This window comes from Brassica napus, chromosome C6 (genome assembly GCF_020379485.1).
Source record: "Brassica napus cultivar Da-Ae chromosome C6, Da-Ae, whole genome shotgun sequence".
NCBI lineage: Eukaryota > Viridiplantae > Streptophyta > Magnoliopsida > Brassicales > Brassicaceae > Brassica > Brassica napus.
The window spans coordinates 40,047,096-40,068,417 of NC_063449.1; the positions used below are offsets into that span (position 1 = coordinate 40,047,096).

Below are 21,322 nucleotides of genomic sequence, written 5' to 3' on the forward strand. Positions count from 1 at the left end.
AAAAAAATAAATAAAAAAATAAAAAAATATCAAATCATAAGTTAAGAATCTAGATTAATCACGCACTTTACGCCACCACCAGATTTTTTCTTCTTCTGAATATCCAATCACCGAAATAGTTTTTGCATATCACTTTTGAGTTTGATATCTGCGTGCGCATGTCTGATGGTACATGCTAAATGCTATATTTCTGTTTAAAGTGTTAAAATCATTTTCTGATGGAACTAAATCCAGTTTTAAGAGTAACTGACAAGTACAATTAAGCACAACAATAAAAATAGTAGTAATTGGCATCTTTGATTGTTAAATATCAAAACAATAAAGTTACAAAAAAAAAAAAATACCAAAACAATAATGAAGACTTGGCGGAGAGTCAGCGAGAAAAAAGATATTTCCCTAGAAAGTATTCTATAAGCGTCGACAAACTGGTGCTCATATTTTTCTCTCCTAACTTTATATCATAACACTAATATAAAAAGATGATCTAATTAATTATTCATTTCCATGCTAGCTAATTCAAGAAAAAGAAAAAAAAAACTATTATCTAAACTTATATTCGAGCAACACCTCGGAGATAACAGGATATATGTCATTAATGAATGCTTGAACTCCATCTCGTGAACTCATCTCGCATCGCTTATAGCCACAAAGATCCAACCCCTCTCTTCAATCATATATCAGTAGTACAATACAAATAGATATTGTGAGCACATATGCCGTCTAGTACTGATGTGTATATGTAGAGGAGCCGCAAATGTTTAGTCACTCCAACAAATGAGCATGACCACGCATCTTCTGATGATGTACAGCCGTCCCTTTTGCTCTCTCAAATATCCTCCAAGCTTCTTGCTGCATGGAATCTTCTTCTTGGTGTCTTTCATGATAACAAAATCTAACGAGAGAGAAACCCTTAGTCAAGAAAAAAACAAATAAAACTCTAACGAGAGTGTGTGAGAAAGCAGAGAGTACGTGTGAGTGACGGAGAGAAAGTGAGACCATAAAGATGTTGTGCAAAGAGAGCAAGACTTAACCTATATATACTCACATACACGTATACATCATACCCATTATAGATAATAAAAAGGAAAAAGAAACAACTAACAAGGGAACTGTATCCCATACTTTATCTCATCATACATGATGCATAATATATTCTTTTGTATATCAAGAAAAATGAGCCTGATATTTTTTTTATTTCGAAACTAAAAGAGTGTCTATTTCTCTCTCTCTTAGAGATAGTGCCATGTCAAATTTCTAAGAAGTAGTAAGATTTACAAAGGAATCTAAAGAAACCCCACGCGCATTGTGTTCTTTTCTCTTGTATGATACTGTGGAGTTTGGAAGCTGTCCTTGTCATCGTGTGTCGGATCAAGTATCATTGACATCTCTAACTTTTTTGCAAACCAATTAACCTAAGATCTGAATACTTTGGTTATTAAAATAACAACCGCTGATTCATTAGTAAGAGTTATTCCAAAGTTCAGAACTTTACACCAATTAATAGGGCTAACATCAGTAGACCTAATCCGCCCCAAAAGAAAAAAACTTTAACTTCATCACTAAACCTCCTAAACTTCGAATTTTAATTATTAAACTACCTAAACTATAATTCCACATATTCAATTAAAACTGTGAAATGTGATAAATTAATCGATATCAATCATCAGTTCTTTTCCACGTATGTTTCATATCTTTTACTTCTTTTACAAATATGTTTTGCATCTAGAATACTTACCATTATAATCTTTTGTCTATAATTTTTTTTCTAGCTAGTAAATACGTACCTCTTGAGCAATCAAAAAGCGGTAGAATCTTCAATAAGGATTTCCAATTGTCTTTGAAGTGAGAGTCACAATATATAACATGTTGTTGGCACACCGTAAGTTGCAGCTCTCGAAGAGATTAATCCTTTGGAAACCATTACTTTATCAACTAACAATCTTGTGACATTTTTATTAATTATAGAAATCGTTATAAATTAGCGGTTAAAGAGTGTTAAAGGACAACGATTAATTACAAGTAAAAAACAGTAGTAAAAATTGAATGCTAATACTCATAATTTTTCTCGCTTTTGTGAATGCTAACCATTAAAATGGTACAACGTACCCCTTAACATCAAACCCGATATTTTGTTTCAGCATCGGTAATTCTGATTATATATATTGATCAACTTATGATGTTGAATCACGAAGAATCCTAAATTTTGAGAAATAAAGTACGATTTCACTCATATATTTAATAAAAACGTCAAGAGATACAAATATTAAAACTATAATGTTATAACTCACATGGATATGATGGCCTGGGTTAAACGGTTAGCTTTTAACAAATGAAAAAGGAATGATATGCAAGATACTCTCTTAATACAGATACTGTAGTAAAAAATTGTTAAAGATACTATAGTAAAATCAATTACCCGTTTCGTGTATGAATGGGTAATAATAATTTGTAAATAAATTAGATACGGTGAACGTGATTAGCTAGTTGCACACGAAACCGGACGGGCCATGAAGATTGCCAAAGCTTTGTCAAGTTGATTATACTGTTGTTCTTAATTTAAAAGTTACATATTGTACTTTCTCTTGTCATTTTCAACTCATTGACCAGTTTGCCGTAGCAAATTTGAGAATGCTATAAGTTAATAATTGGGAAAATCGAATAAAAATTCTTTAGTGACACTCAATAACACTTCGAATCTCCAACGTCTTTCACTAACACTTTCAGTCCTCAACCTGAGATATGTATCACAAAAAATCTTCAACTTTATTTGTTCATCAAGTAAAAAAAGTGACCGAAACCATTCATTTACGAGTCAAAGTGTTGCGGTGTCAGTTTTTTTAATAAAAACTAACTAAAAATAAATACAATAAAAATAAAATAAAAATAAGAAAGCTGATTTTTTGAAAAAATGTAATTTAAAAAAAAACACATGTTCAAATAATTAATATTAATTTTTTTAAAAATAAAAGAATATTCAAACAATTTTATAAATTATCTAAAAATAAAGAAAATAAAAATTTTGAAGTGGCTGTAGTTATAAGTTTAGTTAAAAATTCAAATTCAAATTACTCGAAATTTTATAAGTTTAAAATTTATTAAGGTTTGATTTTTTTTTTGAGAATAATTTTACTTAATTTTTTTAGAAAGTCAAAATTTTTATTTTCTTAAATTTAGACAACTTATTAAAAATTTTGAATTTTTTTTAGTTTTAGAAAGTTTAAGATTAATTATTTGAACATGTAAAAAAATTTAAAAATTATTTCTAGTTATTTTTATTTAAAAACTAACAGCTTTCTCATGACTTTTGACGTTAAATGAATAACTTCGGTCACGTTCTTGACTTGATAAACAACTAAGTCAAGTTGAAGATTTTTTTTGTGATACAGATAGAAAATTGAAAGGTTAAAGTGGTAGTAAAAAATATAGGAAGTTTAAAATGCTAGTAAGTACCCATTTGAGGGTTTTTAATGCGATTTCCCGTTAATAATTTGAGAATGCTAGAGCCTACTCAACACATTACTATATTTTATTTGAACAAGACTTAGGTTCACCCCTAGGGTGAACTTTTAAATTCACCTCTCTTCTTATTACCAATCAAAATATCACCTATATTAATAATAAAATAGATTAATTTTATTTAAAAAAATCTGAAATAATTGAAAAAAAATAATAACGCCAATTTTAATGATACTAACGCCACAAACTAAACCCTAAACTTTAAATCTATACCCTAAACCCTAAATCCAAATCTTAAACCCTAAACCCAAACCCTATATCCTAAACCCAAATCCTAAACCCTAAACTCAAACCCTATATCCTAAACTCAAATCCTAAACCCAAATCCTAAACCCTAAACCCAAACCGTAAACCCTAAACCCAAACCCTATATCCTAAACTCAATTCATAGACTCTAAACTCAAACCATATATCCAAACCTAATCCCTACACCCTAAATTCAAATCGTAAACCCTGAACTCAAATCCTATATCCTAAAGGTTTGGGTTAATGTTGATGTTGTTTCTTTAGGGTTTAAGATTTGGGTTTAGAGTTTAGATTTGGGTTTAGGATCTAGGGTTTGAGTTTAAGGTCTAGGGTTTGGGTTTAGAGTGTACGGTTTGGGTTTATGGTGTAAGATTTGGGTTTAATATATAGGGTTTGGGTTTAGGGTTTAGAGTTTGAGTTTAGAATTTAGGGTTTAGGGTTTAGATTTAAGGTTTAGGGTTTAGAATTTAAGATTTAAGGTTTAATTAATGGCGTTAGCGTCATTAAAATGAGCTTCATTATTTTTTTTTCAATTATTTTAGATTTTTTTTTTGAAAAAATAATATATTTTATTATTAATTTATATAGCATTTTGATTGGTAATAAGAGAGAAGGTGAATTTAAGGGGTGAACCTCAGTTTTGTTCATTTTATTTCTAACCCATTATTTTAAAAACGCGTGGGCTTGGTTAGATTCCTTTGTAATCTTTGTTCAATAGCTAAAAACGAATTAAGTAGCAAATTTGTATGGTTTATAGCTATATATTATTAACTTTAACATTATAATATTTGTTTTTCGTTCTGCTGTGAATGACAAGATTAATCAGCATTATGTTTACGGTAATGGCCCTGTTTGTTTACCTATAGCGCGACTTGCGACCTGCGACATGCTGACATGCGATCGCAGGTCGCAGGCTATTGTTCGTTTTGCTGTCGCGTAACATGCGATCTGCGATTGGTCGCATATCGCAAGTCGCAGGTTGTTGTTCGTTTTGATATCGCGCGATTGATCGCACGACCAGTCGCGGATTCCCATCCAAATCTCCCGAAAAAACAGCGACTAAAAATAAAGAAAATTTTGATCGCGCGTCTGGTCGCAGGTCGTGCGACACGTAAACGAACATAGTTTTATTCGCAGGTTGCAAGTCGCAGGTCGCGCGACACATAAACGAACGTAATCTTAGTCATAGGTCGCAGGTCGCGCGACACGTAAACGAACATGGCCAAAGTTGTCGGAAAAAAATATTGTTCCTAATTTATTACTCGGCAATAAAGGAAAATAACAGTCTAAAATATCTGATCTATTAAATTAGGGTTATATTTTTATCTACCATTAACCAGTCATAGTAGGACCATTTAAAAATTTAGTTAATATGACATATTTGATTATTTACATTAATAATAACTCAACTATATATTTTATTTTTCTTTTAAAGTATAAGAAAATCTGTTGGGAAAGAATCTAACAAAATCTTACTTAAAATTTTAAATATTTGTATCAAATAACATATTAATTAATTTTATAATTAGTTATATAATATTGTTATAAATTAATGTTAACTAAAATTTTATTATAAAACAAGAAAATGGAAATTATATACGATTTCTTTTATAAATTCTTTAATTATATTATGTATTATATAAAAATAGAAGTGCTATATGAATTAAATATGATAAAATTTATTTTTAAGTTGTTTCTTTTAAATAAATTATCATTCATCGTTAAAATGGGTTAAAATTAAACTATATAATATTTTTATACAAAAATAAATTTACTAACATAGGTTAAAATTTTATATCTGCAGCTATATATTATCTTTTTATTTATTTTGAAAACTCTTAACAATATATTTTTTAAATGTTTATATACAAAAATATAATAGTATATGATAACTGTTAGTTCATATACTATTTAAAAATATGTTATTAGAAAACTATGAAATTTTAGTAATTCATTTAAAATATTAATAAAAAATTAAATTTTAATTATAATTTTTTTTCTAATTTTAACAAAATCTGTTGAAAAAATTAGAAAATATTATCAAAATTTAAAATATTTTTTTATAAAATAATGTATTAATATAGTAACAAAAACAAATTCAAAATTCATGTAATCTTCCAAACGTGGGAAGATTTACACAATAAATAATAACAAAATTCATGTAATTAATAATGCCGAATAAGAAATTAAAAAATAATATTATTGATTTACACAATATATAATAATAAAATGGAAATTATATATTTAAAATCTTTATAATAATATCAAATATATTTATAAAATGAAAAATGTGCGGGTTAAAATCTAGTTATAATCAAAATAACGTTTGATAAAAGAAATAATCGAAACAGTTCAAGAAAACATTCTTGAAATTATTTCTTTATAATATTTGAAAATAATGATTAGAGATGATTTTTTTTTACTAAATTTTTATCGGGGTCGTAAGTCGTAAACATGTTATGTGGGGACATAAATGCCCCACTGATATGACAAATACGAGACAATACCACTAAACTTATCGCATTACCTCGAACCCTCGGATCAAGAAATGAATCCGAAACTTTCTTGTATTTTTACTTGTTCATCTTTATCGTAGGGTCTATTGATTATTTATGGGATTAAATTAATCAAACTGGATAAAATATTTGTTTAATTATTAAGAAATAAAACGAGTGTTTTTTTCTAGAAACAAGAGGAGAGAAACACAAGTGTTGCACAGCGTCTAGTATAATAAAACATGTAATGTACGGATGAACACCGGTAGACATGTGATAATCCTGTGAAGAGCATGCTCTTTGCCTCTTCGAAGGTCGACAATGATGGACTTTACATGTCTTGTTAGATCATTTTTTATAATAATTATAAAGCTATATAAATAATGGAGTCGTAAGTCGTAACTAGTTGTTGGAAAGTAGTATAATTTATGCAATACATGTTCTTACTTCAATCAGTATACTACTTTTGTTAATGGCCGTATAGAAACATGTTTATTAATCGTTATGGCATGTATTTAAAATTCCTAGAAAAACAAACCCAAGGAGGGTTTTGAATTAAAATAAAACAAACCAGGTCGAATTTGTATCACATTAGGACATTTTGAAAACTCCGTATGGATCTGTAAAAAATTGGGGGAAGGCTGACTTGTTATCAGCGTGGGGATAGCTTCTTTTTATGAGAAGCGGGATAAGTCGAAGATTTAGGGAAGTAGATTATAAATACAATCTAAAGTATGTAGCTTCTATGAAAAGTTGGATCGACTTGAAGCTTCAGGGGAAGCTGAATGATTCAGTTGTGTAAAAATGCAAGTTACACGACTGGACAAACTTGTTATAAACTGATTTTAGAACTCAAACAAGAGAGAATGGCTAGACTTAAACGTAAAAGGCTCAACAAACTCAAACGATATCCCTAAGAAACAGGGATACTTATTCAACAAGAAACAAACGTAACTACCACGCAACTGAGTCCTTGATACTCTGAGACAGCGCAAGACTCGGTCTTTATTCTTCAAAACTGAGTAAACGGTCGAGCATTTGCACCTTTTATTCAAGTTTGTTATATTTCAAATTTGCGTTCATACAAATTTAGTTTTATAAATGATTCATAGTTGAATCTAATTTGTGTGTTTGTTCTCAAGAGAAAAAAATTGTGAACGATGAAATTTTTAGTTTTATAAATGATTACTAGATTTTGATCAACCCGCACTTAGGGTGGAGTCTTAAGGATCAAATGGGCTCAGGATTTTTCGGATTACGGGCGTGTCACAGGAGCCTCTCATCTTTGCACGCTGAGATGGAAGGCTTACTTTGGGCAGCCTCTTGTATGAGAGACAGAAAGATAACCTCGGTACGATTTGAGATAGACTGCTCGGACTTAGTGGAAATGACTACAAACCCGATGGATTGGCCAGCCTTCACGACAGAGATCGAGGCGTTCCAGAGGCTACAGGAGGACTTCGAGGATGTGAGTCTATCTCATATTCCTCGGAGTCGGAATGGCCGAGCAGGCGCGTTAGCAAAGGAGGCAAGGATCAAAGGCTATATTTTCTCCCATATAGATCAGACCCGGTTAGATGGAGATACTCCTCGGAGAATCGGCTCGTCTATTCTCCACTTGATCTAGTTTAGATGGATAGATGAAAAAAAAAAAAAAGATCAACCCACGCTTTTAATTTTTTTTTTATTATAAAAAAGTTTTATATGAATTAATGTTTTGAGATTGTTATACATTATTATTTCAGATTATATCTATACATTTTTATCAAACTTTTTCATACGATTGTACAGTTTGTTGGACCCGAAAAACTAAATCCGAAACCAACACGAAAATACATATGAAGTTCGGGTCTGAGTCATGGACAAAATACCTATTCAATATCTTTTTTAGACCGCGAATCTATGTTCCAGTTTGGATCCCTACCCGAGACTCGATCGGGTATCCAAAGTACCTCGAATGATTTGTGTATATTAGGTATGTTTGGTATTTCATATATGTTTTCGGCATTACAAATATTTTTAACTTTCTGGTTGGGGGTTTTCGGTTATAGTTTAGGGTTATGGGTAAAATTTCAATTTTAAAAAAAATATATTTTGGGTTGGTAAAATTTTGGGTGTTTTGGGTTCTCCGGATTAGGTTTACTGGTAAAATTTTGGATCTTTTGAGTATATGAATATTTATCAGGTATTTGTTTGGATTTCGAGTATTTTTGTGTTTCAAGTCTTTTTTGTGTTTTGGGTACTTCGTGTTTTTTTTTTGAATTCTAATATCCAAACTAATCCGAACATGTTATGTATTCAAAATTAAATTTATTTTACAGATATTTGAATTATGAGTTCGAACCAATCTTGAACAAGAAAAAACGGACCTAACTTAAACTATAGGTTTGAAAACATTTAGTTATGTCAAACGTTTAGGATCCCAAGAACCGAGACCCGCATATCCAAACATGAACCCTATGTTTCGAAACATTTTATCTTCTTTGATATAATGTAGAAATATTAAAGGATGTTGGTATAACTAAACTAACATATGAAACATCATATATATTTTAAATTAAATGTTTTAAAATTTAAGATATCTTGTACATTCGTGTGATTGACATAATGTGGGTTGCTAAAATGTAAAAGGATAACAATTGTCGTTATAATAATTGTTGGAAATCGTTGTTATTTATTAAAATGTAATAAGTTTTAAGTTGTTGCTATAATAAAAGGCATGTTATGATATTTAGTTTTATATTACAGGTTGGACTAATAAATGAAAGAGTCCAAACAATTTTCATAGATAGATTTTTTATGATTCATTATCTTTTAATAGTATTGACTAGATCGCGGTTGCGCGGGTGTTCGTTTTATTATATATATATAGAAATTTTGTTTTTATATTAGAGAAATTTTTACACTTTCTTGGTACCATTATTCATGTTTACCATCATTAAAGAGACATTTTCAAAATTATTTTCTATATGATAAATAATTATTTAAACAAATAAAAATTAAAAATAATTTTTTTATGTTTTCTAATTATACTTTTTCAAATTCAAACTTTTTTATAAACCCTTTTTGAATTTTTGGAATTTTTTTTTCAAAATTTCTTTTTGAAAATCGAAAACTATTTTCGAAACTAATTTAAAAAAATTAAATATTTTTTTTAAAGTATTTATTTATATATCCCTTATATACTAAAGCACAAGTCACTTGCCCACTAAAATTCTGACACATAGATAATGTTTTACCAAAAAGAAAAATGAAAAAAATCTTAACGTCAGTTTCATTTTTTGCAACTTCAAATATCTAAAGTCCTATATTTTCTCAAAGATCTCATCTAATCTCATCCCACGTTCAAATTAGTTTTCACCACTTCAAAAAGCTTTTTTCTTCCATAAATTTTGATCTACATTATATTTAATTAAAATTATATTGTGAAAACATAAGAGAAGAAATTGGCTTTGGCAAAAACATATTTTAGATTCTTAATCTCTAAATCTAGGGATAAACCAAACAAAAGGAATATGAATAGAGTACTCAAAACCCTATACTGATTTTTGTTGAATATTGAAAAGCTGGGAAACATTATCAAGAATAAGAAACGATAGAGAGAGAAATAAAGAAAAAAACTCAGTTATAGAAGATGAAAAAGTTACAAAAAATCACTATCAAATCGTCACTCTCTCAAATCATAACATGACTTCAAACTGTTTCATCTTCTATAACTGTTTTTTCTTTAATTTTTCATTTTCTCTATTTTCTGCTATTGCTACTTTTTCATATATTGCTCCATCATATTTCTCTGCAACAAATGAAATGAATTATGTGCAATACAATATATGAGGTATAGATTGTGAACCAAATCTGTTTGTTTTTAACCATTGACGCAAAAAAAATATAACACTAGCGCAAGTGAATTTTTCTGACGCAACACTAGACTAACTGGTGCAGTTGGTATGAGATAGTCAAAACTATGTCCACACAAGTACGAGTGAATTTTTCTGACGCAACACTAGACTAGATAATCCAAATCATTTTTAATGGATCAGATCCAACACAGTTTATCAGGAAGGAAATTTTGTTGAGGATCTCATCAGTTACATAAACTCAAGTTTCGTAAGATATGCGCAATATTAATTTTTGTGCCCGTACGTTAGTACGGGACATAACACTAGTTTATTATAATTCTAAATTTCACATTCCAAAAATTCACCGCACCGTTCAACTGTAAACTCTAATTCTAGATTAGTTAACCCTAAGGTTATAAACGTCTTTTACCATTCATTAAAAGTAAGGGTAAACGTGGTTAGTGTAGACATGAAAAATAATACTACAGTAAAACTTCTATAAATTAATAATGTTGAGACTTTAAAATTTTATTAATTTATAGAGATATTAATTTACAAAAGTTTCCCTATTTAAGTTTTTTCTATTTTAAATATTTTTATTTATAGATAAGATTTTATTTTACCATATGTACGTTATTTAAATTTTAGAAATTTTATTTTTATATTGTTTTATTATCTTATTTGGTGTATATTTTTATGTTTCATAGAATTATTACGTGGTTTTCGATATAATTTAACTAAATATTATCAAAATATATTGAAATGTTAAAAAAATGAAAATACTTTTCATTTTTTTTGTCAACAATAAAAGTATTTTCATTGTGAATATAAAACCAACAATATAATGTTTATCTTGTACTTAGATAAAATTATATATAGATAGATTAATAATTTATGGTTTTAATGGGACTATATATTTACATGGAAATTTTAAAAATATTATTATCTTATTATTTTATCGATTGACGTCATATTTTACCCCGACCCAAGTTGGGACCAGCAAAATTTATTAATTTATAGAGATTATTAATTTATCGAGTATTAATTTATAGAGGTTCTACTGTATGAATATGATATATTTCGGCAATTTCTCTTTATATTATTAGTAGTATACATTATAAACATTAACCATTATTTAAAATGAATATATATTATTTTCATTTTAAGAATGCTATAGTTTACATGTTTATCATCTTAAAACCAAATTTATAACATCATTTGTATTTGTAACTTTTTACTATATATTTATTCCCATAGATTTGTGTTTGAATATTAGATGATAAAAAAAATATTTGATTTAACAATGTAAATTATTTTGTATTTAACTCGTTATTGAATATTTTCATGTAAATAACCTCTTTCAGATTACGGGTAGTAAAAATAAATAATTATAAATTTGAGTAACATATTTGTATTTTAATGAAATGATTTCATATTCATATATATTAATATTTAAACACTTAGTATTAGTTATTTATAAATATGTAAAATAAACTATTGAATATTAAATAAATAATAGGGGTTTTTGCCAAAACTAACCCACAACTTGATTTTAACCCCAAACATATACCCAAACTTGAATCAAATGCAAAACTAACCTAAAAGCCTAGTGAAATTACAGCTCAGCCCCTTGTGACAAAACAAAAAAACAGAAGCCATTTTTACGAATATAGCCCTAGTAAATCGTCTGAGTCGTCTGAGATGTTGGAAGTCGTCTGGACGACTGAAGTGTAAGTCGTCTGGTACCGGTTTATTTTAAAAATAATTTATAAATCTTGTAAAAAAATATTTTGATGCGTGAAAAATAAAAATCAAGTAATTATAAACAGTTTTAAGTGATATAAATTAAGATATGATAAAATTGATTTGTTTTGAAGATAGATGAGTGGAAGTAGTGAATCATGAAATACTTTGGTTTAGGAGTTTGGCAAACATATGTTGTAGTATTGTCTGTATTGTTAGGGTTAGATTTTGGAAAACTAAAATGTTTTTTTCAAAAATTAGTTTTCACCTATATGTGTTTATTTATGTGTATAATAAACACTTTTCGAGTTTGATTTGATTTTATGAAGTCTTTAATTAGATAATTAAGTTTAGGGGTTATGTTTAGGGTGTGGATGACTTATATTTCAGTCGTCTGTTGAATAATTTACTCGGACGACGTATATTTCAGTCGTCCACATCGTACCGAACCTTTAATTTTACCAATGTACGTTTTAACCTAACCGTATCATTTTACTCGGAAGACTTACATTTCAGTCGTCTGGTGAAGAAATTAAAACAGACGACTTACATGTAAGTCGTCCAAATATTTCCGCCTAAAATTTTTTTAAAAAATTATTTTCCCGCTTAAATAATTTAAACCAGACGACTTACTTGTAAGTCGTCTAGAAAGTGTTCTATTTTAGTGTCCCGCTAAAAATATTTAATTTCCCGCTAAAAATATTAAACTCTTCTCGACGACTTACATGTAAGTCGTCTATTTTAATTTCTTCACCAGACGACTGAAATGTAAGTCGTCCAGGAAGTCGTCTGAGTCAAAAATATTTAACCTAATTGGATTTTTTGTCTCCCTATATAAAGAAAAATTTACATATTCTCTCTCCTCCTCTCAAATGGCTGCAACAAAAATGTAATGTTCATCATTCTAAAACTCTCCAACCTCTCTCTAATCTCTTTGACTTGAAAACACAAAACTTTATATGAATTTTTCAGTTTTGTCTCATGTATTTCTTAGTAATCTATCTCTTTCGCAGGTTTTTAATCAAATAGTACTCATCTTCCACTAATTTAAAGGTAAATCTATTAATTTTAGATATGTATTTTTGTTTGTTCTATAAATGTAGATTTATCTAATCTTCCACTCATTTTCTCTATTTTTAAGTCATTTGACGTTTTTGGATATGCAGGTTTTTCAGATCTGGATTTGATATGCAGGTTTTTCAGGTCTGGAAGACTTCATGGACGACTTACCTATTAGTCGTCTGGAAGTCGTCTGGAAGTCGTCTGGACTTCTTGGAAGTCTTCTGACAAAGTCGTCTCGACTTCCAGGAAGTCGTCTGAACTTCCAGGAAGTCGTCTGGACATCCACGAAGTCGTTTGGACTTCATGGAAGTCTTCTGACGAAGTCTCCCTTTCATAATAGATCTGAGCATTTTGGTAAGTTCTTATGTCTGATTTTTCTTCATTTGGTAACTTCTTGTTGTATAAAGTTCTTACTTTTTTCCCAAACTAAAACTCTCCAAACCCACTCTAATCTCTTTGACTTGAAAACACCAAACTTTATATGAATTTTCCAGTTTTGTCTCATGTCTTTCTTACTAATCTATATTTTTCAGGTTTTTAATTAGATGGTACTCATCTTCCACTAATTTAAAGGTAGATCTATTATTTTTAGATATGTATTTTTGTGTGTTCTGTAAAGGTAGATTTATATAATCTTTCACTCATTTTTTCTGTTTTTAAGCCATTTGAACGTTTTTGGATATGCAGGTTTTTCAGATCTGGATTTAATATGCAAGTTTTTCAAATCTGGAAGACTTCTGGGACGACTTACCTGTTAGTCGTCTGGAAGTCGTCTGGAAGTCGTCTGGACTTCTTGGAAGTCTTCTGACAAAGTCGTCTGGACTTCCTGTAAAGTCATCTGGACTTCCTGTAAAGTCGTCTGGACTTCCTGTAAAGTCGTCTGGAAGTCGTCTGAACTTCCTAAAAGTCTTCTGACAAAGTCGTCTGAACTTCCTGGAAGTCGTATGGACTTCTTAGAAGTCGTATGGACTTCTTAAAAGTCGTGTGGTCTTGTCTACTCAAGTGGAATCCAAGCTTGTCTTTGTAGAGGAATGATCTATAATAGTTTTGTTTGTGGTCTGTTTTGTGAATTGCATGTTTACTCTTTTAGTTGTGAACTTTTTGTAAAATCAATAATAATATTTTCCAAGATGTATTAAATGTGCTAACAATGTGTTTACACATTTACAAATCAATGAAATAATAGACTTGAGTAGTCTTTTTCTTATCTTTGGATCTCTCATATGCAATAATAAACTCCAATGGCCTTTTTCTCATTTTAATAAACAAGAATGTTGGTAGCTTTATATTGATACAACATTTTAAGAAGTATTTTAACCCTTCTTCCAACTCATAACAATAGTCATCATTATTGTCTATAACAATAATACTTAAGAGATAGAAACAAACAATAGTAACTAGTCAAAGCATATCATATTTTATTATAAGTTTGCGTTGAAAAACTTAGTCAAATTTAGTAAAACTAAGGGAGAGAACATATTTTGTAAATATGAGTTTTACATATCTTGAAGTTACTTATCACTCTTAAAAATACAAGTTATTCAAAAACTAACGTAGAAGACTTAAAAACTAGCGGAGAAAACGCGGACGACTTCAATCTAAGTTGTCCAGACGACTAAACTATACGTCGTCTGGTCAACGCAGAGGTTATTTTTGCAATTGACTTTGAAATCTGTTATTTCGGACGACTGAAAAATAAGTCGTCTACTATTGTTTGGCTAAAAAAAACTCCAAAAAAGCTAGACGACTTACATTTCAGTCGTCATAGTTTAGTTTTGCATTTGACTGGATTATTTCAGAAGTTTGACTTTTCTGGACGACTTACATTTCAGTCGTCTAGTGAAAATTAAAATAATAATATATTTTTTAAAGTAGACGACTTACAGTTAAGTCGTCATAGGTTAGTTTTGCAATTGAAAAAAAAAACTTCAAGATTTAATTATATACAGACGACTTATAATTCAGTCGTCCACAAGACGACTGAAATGTAAGTCGTCCAGGATTTACGAGGTTTGACCAGAATCTCGGAAAAAATCCTCGACGACTTACAAGTAAGTCGTCTCGTGGACGACTGAAGTATAAGTCGTCTGTGTATAATTAAATTTTGAAGTTTTTTTTTCAATTGCAAAACTAACCTATGACGACTTAACTGTAAGTCGTCTACTTTTTAAAAAAATATTATTATTTTAATATTCGCCAGACGACTGAAATGTAAGTCGTCTGGGGAAGTCAAACTTCTGAAATTATCCAGTCAAATGCAAAACTAACCTATGACGACTGAAATGTAAGTCGTCTAGGTTCTTTGGAAATTTTTTTGAAACAAAACAAAAACAGACGACTTAACTTTCAGTCGTCTCAGGTTACAGATTTCAAAGTCAATTGCAAAAATAACCTCTGCGTTGACCAGACGACTTCCAGGTAAGTTGTCTACAGCCAGACGACTTCCCAAGTAAGTCGTCTGACGAACAGATCTGGAAAAAAACTCGATGTCATACCTTAAATTGGTGAGATAAGTTCCTTAGCATACATAAGGCTTCTCCAAGCACACAGAATCACAAACGAAAGTAACCCACCCAGAATCGTTAGCTTCTATGACTCTATGAACCATAAAAAATTTAGAATCAAAATCTTGGGTTTTTTTAGCTCATTGTGGAGAGAAGGTGAGAGATATGTTGTGTTTAGTTCACAAGAATGGAAAAAGAGGAAGGGTAAATCGATTTTGGGAGCATTAAGAGCTTCAAATTGGTTGTTCATGGTGGTTGTGGTATTGATGACAACGGCAATCTTGTAATTACTTGAAGATGATGAGGGTGAGAGAGTAAAAATGTCATTTTCGAAAAACAAAAGAAAAAAAAAATTGATGGCATTTTCGTAAATTATATGAACTTGTGGGGTGAATAGGGCAAAACCAATTTTTTTTAAAAAAAAGAGGTTAGTTTTGTGTTTGACTTTAAGTTATAGGTCAATTCTGCAAAAAACCCTAAATAATATTGATATATGTTTTTAGTATGTTAGGTTTGAAAGTATATTATTAAAACATAAGTTTATATCATTTACCACCCGCAAACGCAAGTTTTGCGGTTGGTAGCGGTTGAAGGTATTTTGCAATAATCATAGAAAACATTACAAATTGCTATAAACCTCTAAAATTCAAAAGTTGGTTCCAGCTAACGTTTGCGGTTGCAGGATTATAAGTTTTTTTAAACACTTTCTAGGTATAAAAAATAAAATATTCAATCAAAATTTTAGATTGAAATAATATAAATTTTAAAATATAATTATTTTAATTTATATTATATTATAAAAAACTAAAAATATATTTTCTATATTTTATTAATATAATTTTAATATATGTTATAATAATATGATTTTAAATATTTTATAATTATATAAAAAAATATTATTAATTTATTATATAACCACGGCTCCATTTATTAGTGAACCAGTCATAAGTATCCCGCAAACGCACCAGTTTATAGTCGTACAAATCTCTTAATATTGTTTATAATCGTAACCATTCGTATCCGAAAACCCCCACAACCGAACAGAAGTCACCAGTCATGTCCTTGATTCAAACATCTATCTTATTAAAACTCAATTACAAATTATGTTTGTTTGGAAACATGTATAGCAATTTTTTAAAAAAGTTTGTTTGGAAACATAGATTGTATTTTTTTTTAAGTTTCTTTGGAAACATGGATTGCAGTTTTTTTTTAAATCGGTTTATTTGGAAACATAGATTGTAGTTTTAAAAAAATAGGTTTGTTTGAAAATATGGATACCAGTATATTAAGAGAAAAAAAGTAACGGACTTATATTTTTAAGAAAATTTGGAAGTCCATTATATTATGAGAAACTATATATCTGGTACCTAATCGGGTTCGGTTCAGGCCTGTTTGGGTTTCGGATTTCCGGGATCAAAGATTTCAGCCTCATTCTAATATTTCTAAATTTGAGTTCGGGTTCGCTTCGGATTTTTGCGGGTTCCGTTCGAGTTCGGATAATCTATTTAAATTATTTTTAAAATTTTAAAATTCATTATATATTTATATACTTTAAATTTTTCAAAAAACTATAAACAAAATAATATATTAAATATAAATTTGGATAACATATGTCAGAATACCTAAACTTAGCATATAAATTATTTTAGTTCAAATATTTGGATAGAGAATCAATAATTATTTTAAGTATTTTTGGTGTTTTAAGTATACATTTCCTTGAACTATAATTTTAGGTTTCTAATGCAATGAAATCACGTGATGAATATATAATATACGTACAAACGAATTTTTAAAAAATAAAAAGAAATCATAACGATATTTGCTTAGATTCAAAGATATTGTTTCGAAAGATATTGAGGATTTATTTCGAAAGATATGACTTATAATTAATTGACTTTTAAATGTAGGACATAAATTTTTTTAGGTAAATGAATATACCCGTATTTTGTGGCCAATAAATTACGATAATATATATATATATATATATCAATTTTACATATGATCTAATGTAGCAATTTGTCAATTGACAGAACAAATTACTGCACATCAGTGGTTAATGAATCGAGGCAGGTCATGGTGTAAATATGAACCTGACAATACATAGAAGAAACATGTCAAAGGCTAACAACCCAAGAAACTTTTTTTTACAACCCAAGAAACTTATGGATGCTGTAAATATTAATCGATGTTGTTTATGTTCATAGAAGTCTGTTTAACGCAGATGTGTGTAAAGCATGAAAATGACAAAGACATGAATTATGACACAAATCAAGTTTATAAAATAACAACTGACGTTGTGCAAATATGAAGTCTGTTCGTTTATTTTGTATTGACTAAAACATAATACACGATTTTTTGTGTATATGAATAAACACAATACATCTACTAACAATTGTTTATAATGTGGGGTTTAACGTAATAATAACATTAATGATACAATTAAATGTAACGAGACTCTAGTGATGGTCCATTTTTAAAAAAAATTCACACATAAATCAAGGTTGTGACTTATGTTTTAATATAATAGATAGATTTGAGAACATGAGTTAATCACTTGTTTATATACACAAGTTTTCAACGTAAGTAATAAAAGTGAACGATGAAATTTTTATCATAAAGACACAGTTGAATTTTATGTTACGAAACTCAGCATTGATTTTGTGGTTACAAAATTCAATTCAATGAGATATTTTTGTTACCCAATTAACAACAAAATTTCAGATAACTTTTTGGCTAAAAATTAATCTTTTAGACTGCAAACTTATTTGTTGTGAAGCCCAAAATTCAGATAAGGTCCGGATTTCTCATCTAAACTATTAAAAGTGAAATACAAATAATATTTAGCCCTAAGTTTTTCACAATATTTACCAACATATGCCACTGGTATTAAAACTTAGAGCTTTGATTATTTAATAAACCAAGTTTCACAAATAGTTAATTATTATACCGTAAATTTAATAAACCATTACTTAACCACATGCAACCACATTCCTATATATATATATAATAGTGTTTGCTTCTCTCTCATGCTACCACCTAAGATCGAGGTCAGAAATCATTTCTTGAGGAGGCGACACGTGTCCTATTCGGCCAAAACGCAACGTATCATTTATTCAGAGGCGTGAGGCAGAGAGGGTGGGGTCCTTCGCGGCGGAGATAAGGGATTCTTCGGCCCGCACTCGGATTTGGTTAGGGACTTTTGCTACGGCACGAGGAAGCTGTCGTTGCTTACGATCGAGCCGCTATTCGTCTCAAGGGTCACAACGTGCAGACGAATTTTCTGACTCTTCCTCCTCCTTCATCGAGGCCGGGAACGTCGGTTATCGATCTATAAACAGTTTACGGCTGTGATTCGGGGAACCGAAGCTTCTGTTCTCCGGCGTTTGTTCTTTGATTCAACGTCAAAGAGGAAACAGAGTATCGGACGAACCTGATAGGGAACCAATCGATCTGGTGGCTGAGGTAAACCAATGAATGTAAGTTTGTTTTCCAGAATCATAATCAATACATTAGATAGATACAGATATATGTCATATAAGAAGATCATAATTTATATCAATATTACTATAAATCATGTGATTCTAATTCGATACTAACTTACACAATTGATTTTAAGAAATTAAATCTAATAATTCAAAATCAAAACTACTCATTTAGTGGAAGCCCCCTTTGTCCAGTGGTTTGACTAAGGGTTCATTAATGCTTCTATACCAAGAGGTCTTAGGTTCAAATCCCAGAAAACGCAAATTATGCAGATTGTGGAGAAAATGGGTAACAATAGGTCTTCAGCATGGTGCATGGCGTATCATCGAACATGGATCTCATAGGACGGCTCGAAGTGATGCAGTCAGACGTGCATTCTCATATGATGGTAGAATTGTCGGCTGTAAAATCATCTATGTAATATTTCTAATCGTTGTAATAGCATAATTAATCAGACGTTAAAAAAAACTACTCATTTATTATTTTCCAAAAAAAAACTCATGATATCTATTCCTATATTTAAGCAAATACAATATCAATAAACTAACAAATAATCCTTTTTTTATTTCTAATCTCGCAAATCACGTTAAAATTATTATTAATCTCAAAATAATTACATTCCATAATATATTCCTATATTTAAGCAATCCTCTAACAATTCAATATCAATCAACAACCACAACATCCTTATTTGTTCCTATTCTTCCAGATCACGTAAGAAATCTACAATTTATAAACATTTATTCGATAAGCAACTAACAAACGGATCATTTAAGGAATAAAATCGTATAGTATATTCGCGATTTAATATTAAAATTCATGACTAACAAAATCTTAGCTATTGTTTCAACCCTTTCCTAACAAGCTATATATACCTCTTCCCCAATAGCTTAAACACCATACCATTCTACGAAAATTCACCAAAAATGTCGGCAATTACTACTTTTCATCCTCTCACAAAACTCAGCCTTTCAAGAATAACTGGTGAGTTCAAGTTAAGTGCTTACATTCCTGGAGGCAGAATACCCTTTTTGGAGATACCTTTGAGATGGTTTTAGCAGACCAATGGGTAAATCGATTTTCTAAACTTTTGTTTTGTTTTAACATGGTACTAAACTAATATTACCTCAGTTCTATTTTGGTAGGGAAAAAAATCCAGGCCTGTTGCAAAAGGACACACATGTACCATGTTCAAATCAGTAGATCTGTAGATTAGGAGAAACCTTCGCTTGCCATGATCTTCACAGTAATCAGTAGATCTATCTTCTGTAATACTTTTAGTGAAAAAACTAGAGGCGTTTAAGAATATATCGCCAGAACAACATACATGGCCGACGATTAGATCGGTGGAAGATACGGATGTGAAAGGGAAAGTAAAAAGACACCAAAAGCCAGTCGTTTTCTATTTTTTTTCCGGGAAAAAATATTATATGGGCATTGATTTGTGTTTCAGGTCTACTAATATTTGGGTTACAAATGATACTCATTTTAATATCATAACCAAAAGGACCCAATCAATTTATATAATTAGGCTTTGTTAATATAATTGCTATATATATATTTTTAATATATTTTGGAGTTACTTTTTCTATTGGTTTTATAGTTTCTATCGATTTTTTAACGCTATATAAACAAAAGAAATAATTTCCTTTTCCAATTTGTTAATATAAGTACTACAAAAAATTTATTTTTTTCTTTTTAACACTATATTTTTATTTTTAATTATATGTTTTCTTATTTAATAATACTAGTAAACCTAAACTACATGCTTTAATATTATACATTTTATGTTTAGTTTACCAAGCAAAAGAAAAAAAATACAATATAAAAAGAATAAAACCTCATAATTTATAAATGTACACTAAACCGAATAAACAAGATACACTAATGTCAGAACGCAATAACATATGAAACAATTAAATGAATGTTTTAAAAACTAGGAAAAACATATAATTACATCGAACATACGTCGGTCAAAAGCTAGTTTTCACTTGATATTTTAATATAAAACATTTTACACATGTGATATTTTAATCTTTAAAAACACTCATTTTAAAACTTCATTTTAATTAAAAAATGTCTGATTTTAACATGTAATTACGTTACTTTGTAGTGTTTATTTCATAATGTTCACGGTAAAATTACATCATGTCGAAGTTGCAGGACCGCAAAAATCATGATTGAAATTTTGGGTTCCAACAGAATTTCTGGTTATTCCGATAGACATCTCCATCCAAAAATTCATCAGAAAAATGTTTCATACCACTTTAAAAAGAACGAGTTCTAACAACTAGTTCAATCTGACGTCGGGATTTTTATATTCAAAAGTGATTTTGTTTTGGGGTCTAATTCTTGTCCAAATGCTTTCTTTTCCTGTTTTCCTTACGTTTAAACTGAGGTACATCAAAAAGTCTAGACACAACTATTAATCATC

The 21,322-nt window shown here is 29.6% G+C and overlaps 1 protein-coding gene and 1 long non-coding RNA gene across 2 annotated transcripts; one reads left to right on the plus strand and one right to left on the minus strand.

The window, feature by feature from the left end:
- Nucleotides 1-272: 272 nt before the first annotated feature.
- On the minus strand, nucleotides 273-1,242 carry LOC106405044. Its single transcript, XM_048761793.1, has 2 exons — nucleotides 970-1,242; nucleotides 273-892 (listed from the first exon to the last, which is right to left on the minus strand). The coding sequence occupies exons 1-2, from the start codon at nucleotides 1,118-1,120 to the stop codon at nucleotides 759-761; spliced, it is 285 nt and encodes a 94-aa protein (XP_048617750.1). The 5' UTR covers nucleotides 1,121-1,242; the 3' UTR covers nucleotides 273-758.
- An 18,545-nt stretch (nucleotides 1,243-19,787) lies between these two features.
- LOC125589002 lies at nucleotides 19,788-20,475 on the plus strand. The gene is made up of 2 exons (XR_007325204.1): nucleotides 19,788-19,957; nucleotides 20,020-20,475. It is a non-coding gene; the product is annotated as an uncharacterized LOC125589002 (long non-coding RNA).
- Nucleotides 20,476-21,322: the final 847 nt, after the last annotated feature.